This window comes from Arachis stenosperma, chromosome 6, assembly GCF_014773155.1.
Source record: "Arachis stenosperma cultivar V10309 chromosome 6, arast.V10309.gnm1.PFL2, whole genome shotgun sequence".
NCBI classification, from domain to species: Eukaryota; Viridiplantae; Streptophyta; class Magnoliopsida; order Fabales; family Fabaceae; genus Arachis; species Arachis stenosperma.
In genome coordinates, this window is record NC_080382.1 from 73,693,377 (window position 1) to 73,698,098 (window position 4,722).

General features: G+C 49.7%; 1 protein-coding gene across 1 annotated transcript; it reads right to left on the reverse strand.

Annotated features, from left to right (window-relative positions):
- Positions 1-2,602: 2,602 nt before the first annotated feature.
- On the reverse strand, positions 2,603-3,916 carry LOC130934187 (uncharacterized). The gene has a single exon (XM_057863775.1). The coding sequence runs from the start codon at positions 3,914-3,916 to the stop codon at positions 2,603-2,605; it is 1,314 nt and encodes a 437-aa protein (XP_057719758.1).
- Positions 3,917-4,722: the final 806 nt, after the last annotated feature.

Consider the following 4,722-nt stretch of genomic DNA (forward strand, 5'->3'; position numbering starts at 1 on the left):
AAGGTTACTTACAAGAGGATGTCGGCTGTGGACCGAAAAATAGCCGACGTGTTATGGGCCATTTTCGGGAGAAATCATGTGAATCCCCACCTTCTCATGGGTAGTCGGGAGGTCTCCCGGGATTATATTCGTGAGTCGTCTACTTTTTTTGCATGGTTGCTTGTTTTGCCTTAGTATGCTGGTTACTAATTTGTTCATTTCTTGTTTGCAGTGGAGATGTCTGCCGAAGTGACCCACCTTGAGAACTTGTTCAAGACTTTCTTGGAGGAAGATGTTGGAGAGAAGGCCAAGGAGCAGTCAGTGGTGCCTCCCGGGAACGAGGGGGAGCAAGCGGCACCCACACCTCCTGACGTCGTCATGTCGGATAAGCTTGTCAGTGCGACGCGTGATTCCTCTGTTCTCGAGGAAGTGGCTGGTACCGGGCACTCGTCTTCCACTCAACAGGCTGAGGATGAGGAGTTGAGGGTCATTCCGATGCCTAAGAGGCAAAGGTCGCATTCTAGTCCTAAAGGGGTCCTTACCATGATGGAAAGGAACTTCGATGCCGGGACGTTTATAGACTCCTAATTGCTTCCTGGCACGGAGAAACATTTCCATGGTACCGACCTTTCGGGACAAGCACGATGGATGTATCGCACTCTCTTTCGCGGCACAGCCATAGCCCAGAAGGCTGAGTTCGAGCTGTCGGGTATGGCATCGCTGCGCCGGAAGCTTGAGTCCACCGTCACAGCCAATAATAAATTCAAAGTTCAAAGTTGAAACACTCTAAGGGCAGCTGTCCGAGGCGAAGGAGAAGCTTAAGACCGTTGAAGAGAAGGCTGCGACTGCTGAGGAGAAGTTGATGGTTGCTAATGCCTCCGTGTCTCGTTTGACCAAGCGGGGATGACTCTGGAGAGCCAGCTGAGTGCAGTGCAAGGTCGAGTGGTTGCCTTGGAGAAGGAACGGGATACGGCTATTGCGGCGGCTAAGACTGCTCGGGACGAGGCTGAGGAATTCAAGAAGAAGCATAAGGAGGTTAGAGAGCAAGGAAAGAGTGCGATATTCATGACCGAAGAGGATCTTAAGGCTCAGGTAAAGATCGTTGCTCCGGATTTCGACACATCGGCGATCGGTGTTTTCAAGACGATTAAGGACGGCAAGATTGTCGACATGCCGAGGAAGTGATCTCTTGTACCTTGTATTTTTTGCGGGTTTGTTGTAGAACTTTTTGAAACTGTCATACTTTATTAACCGTTTGATCGATTTGTGGATATGTTTTCCGTTTATCTTAGTATGTTGCTTCCGTTTGCCCGTTGCTCATTTAATCGTTTTACCATTATGTTGGTATCTTTGGCAAGGCCGCGTTTTGCCTTTAGTATTATCGGGGCCGTTTATTATGGCTTTCTAACTTGGTTGGCTCCCAGGTTGATCAATCCCGGGGTGCCGTGTTGTTGTCCCGCTTATTGCTCATTTTGAGGGATGCGTTGTCGTAAGGTGTGTAGTTGAGCAAAAAATGGAAGAATAGATTTGTTAAGTAAACATTAATTGACATTTAAACAGAGATATGGTCATGGTAAGTGTTTAAACAGTAATGAATCACTAAACTCGTCCAGCCGCCAAGTCGGCCTGCTCGAGCTAGGAATAAAACCTTCTTAAGTTACCTATGTTCCAAGTTCTCGGTATCTCCCTACCGTCGAGCTTTTCCAACTTGTATGCACCTTTGCCGAGCACCTCTTTGACTTTGTAGGGTCCTTCCCAATTTGTCGCGAGCTTTCCTTCCCCTTGGTTCGTAAGCCCTATGTCGTTGCGTCACAAGACCAGGTCGTCTTTTTTGAACTCTCTCTTGAGCACTTTGGCATTATAACGCAGGGCTATTCTTTGTTTTAGCACTACTTTTGTCAGGTGGGCCATCTCCCTTGCCTTATCTACCAGGTCTTTCTCCACTGCTTCTTCTACCCCTTGCAGAAGTAATCGCGGGCTCAGCTCGCCGATTTCCACGGGTATCATTGCGTCTACTCCGTATGTCAGTCGGAAGGGGGTTTCTTCCGTGGTCGACTGCTCGGTTGTACGGTAAGACTAAAGGACTGAAGCGAGTTCATCAGCCCATGCACTTTTCTTGTCACCCAGCCATTTTTTGAGGCCTTGTAAGATCACCTTATTTACGGCTTCAACCTATCCGTTTGTTTGGGGGTACTCTACTGAAGAGAACTTCTACTTTATACCCAGGCCGTTGAGAAATTCTATGAACTTCTTGTTAGTGAATTGCATCCCGTTGTCCGAGACGACGATTTCTGGGATGCCAAATCGAGTTATCACCTGCCTCCATATGAACTTCCTACAATTGGCTGAGGATATCCTGGCTAGTGCCTCGGCCTCTATCCACTTGGTGTAGTAGTCGATGGCGACTATGAGGTATTTGACTTGTCCTGGGCCAACTGGGAAAGGTCTGAGAGGTCGACTCCCCATTGGGCGAAGGGTCGGGAGGCCGTGAGTAGGCTTAGTTCGGAAGCTGGTGCTCTGTGAAAATTGGCGTTCTCTTGACACTTGGTGCATTTTTTCACAAATTTCTTAGAGTCTTCCATCATTGATGGCCAGTAGTACCCGGCTCGGATGAGCTTTCTTGCTAGGGCTTTGTCCCCGATATGGTGGCCGCAGATCCTTCATGGACCTCCCTGAGCATGTAATCCGTTTGCTCGGGATGTAGGCACTTCAATAGGAGCTGGCTGATTGCTTTTTTGAACAGTTGTCCCTGTATGGTTGTGTACTTGGCTGCCTCCTTTCTCAATGCTTTGGCCGCTTTCTCGTTGTCAGGGAGTCTGCCGCTTTCGAGGAAATCGACGATTGGGTCCAACCAGGAGGGGTTTGCCTTTGCCAGGTGTAGGGTAACTGCCGGTTCCTTTAGCATGCCTTGGATGAGAGATCGGTTGCCTACTCCTGGTTTTGTCCTTGCCAACTTGGATAGGAGGTCTGCCCGTGTGTTTCTTTCCCTCGGGACGTGTTTGACCGTGACTTCCTCGAAGTGATCACTCAATTCTCTGACTTTCTCCAAGTACTTTTGCAACAACGAATCTCTGGCTTGGTAGTTCCCATTCACTTGCGAGGTGACGACCTGTGAGTCGCTGCAAACCTCGAGCCTCGTTGCCCCGACTTCACGGGCTAGGGTCAGGCCCCCTAAGAGGGCTTCGTACTCCGCTTGGTTGTTTGATACTGGGAACTCAAATTTGATCGACTGCTCGTATACGACCCCGGTAGGACTTTCCAAGATGACCCCGGCTCCCCCGGATTTTTGGTTTGAGGCTCCGTCTACATGGAGTCTCCACCATGTGCCCGTTTCCTCAGTGGGGTCCCCTGTTACCTCTACCAAGAAGTCGGCCATCGTTTGTGCCTTGATTGCGTGCCGAGGCTCATATTTTAGGTCGTACTGTGAGAGTTCAATAGCCCAAGTCATCATTCTTCCTACTAAATCGGGTTTTTGGAGTACCTGGCGGATTCCTTGGTCCGTTCTTACGACTATCCGGTGACCCTGGAAGTATTGCTTTAGTCTGCGAGAAGAGGTCAAAAGTGCTAGTGCTAGTCTTTCCAGTTTACTGTACCTTGCTTCTGCTCTTTGTAGCGCCCTACTCACAAAGTAGATTGGCTGTTGAGCCTTTCCTTCTTCCCGCACCAAGACTGCCGCGAGCGCCCCCTCCGTTATGGCCAGGTACAGGTAAAGTGGCTCTCTGACCTTGGGCTTTCCGAGCACGGGGGGTGCTGCCAGGATCTCCTTGAAGTGTTTGAACGCATCCTCGCATGCAGGGGTCCATTCGAACGCTATTCCTTTTCCTATCAGATTGAAAAAGGGTAGAGCTTTTGCTGTCGATGCTCCGAGGAAGCGAGACAGTGTGGTGAGCCGCCCTGTTAGCCTCTGGACATCTTTGATGCAGCCTGGGCTCTTCATTTGTAGTATTGCTTGACATTTTTTGGGGTTGGCTTCTACCCCCCTTTAGGTGATCATAAATCCCAGGAATTTCACGGCCTCCAAGGCAAAGGCACATTTGAGCGGGTTGAGCCTCATGCCGTTTTGTCGGAGGGACACAAATACATTCCTCAGGTCTCCCAGGAGGTCATCTGGTCTGGTGGTCTTTGCGAGAATGTCGTCTACATAGACCTCCACCGTCTTGCCTCTGAGTTTGCTGAATATCTTATTCATCAATCTCTGGTATGTGGCTCTCGCGTTTTTCAAGCCAAAAAGCATCACCTTGGAATAGTAGATTCCTTTCGGTGTTATAAATGGTGTTTTGTCCTCGTCAGGCCGGTGCATCGGTATTTGATTGTAGCCAGAATAGGCGTCCATAAAGCTAAGATACCGGTATCCTACCGCCGCGTTGACGAGCGCGTCAATGTTGGGAAGGGGGTAGCTGTCCTTGGGACACGCTTTGTTAAGATCAGAATAATCCACACACATTCTCCATCTCCCATTGTACTTTTTTACTAGGACAACATTTGACAACCAGGTCGACTAGTCTAGCTCTCGGATAAAACCTGCTTCTAGGAGGCTGGCCGTTTGCCTGGCCACCTCCTCTGCTCTTTCTTGCGACATTTTCCTTCTCCTCTGAGCCACTGGTCGGGCTTTAGGCTTGACGGCCAGGTGGTGTGACATGAGATGAAGGTCTATGCCTGGCATGTCGGCTGGCATCCAAGCGAACAGGTCACCGTTGGCCCTATTCATCTCTACCAAAGGCTCTTTCAATTCATGCGGGAGGT

Excerpts from the sequence above, each read along its gene's own strand:
- LOC130934187 (XM_057863775.1), bottom strand. The coding sequence starts at position 3,916 with ATGAAGAGCCCAGGCTGCATCAAAGATGTCCAGAGGCTAACAGGGCGG.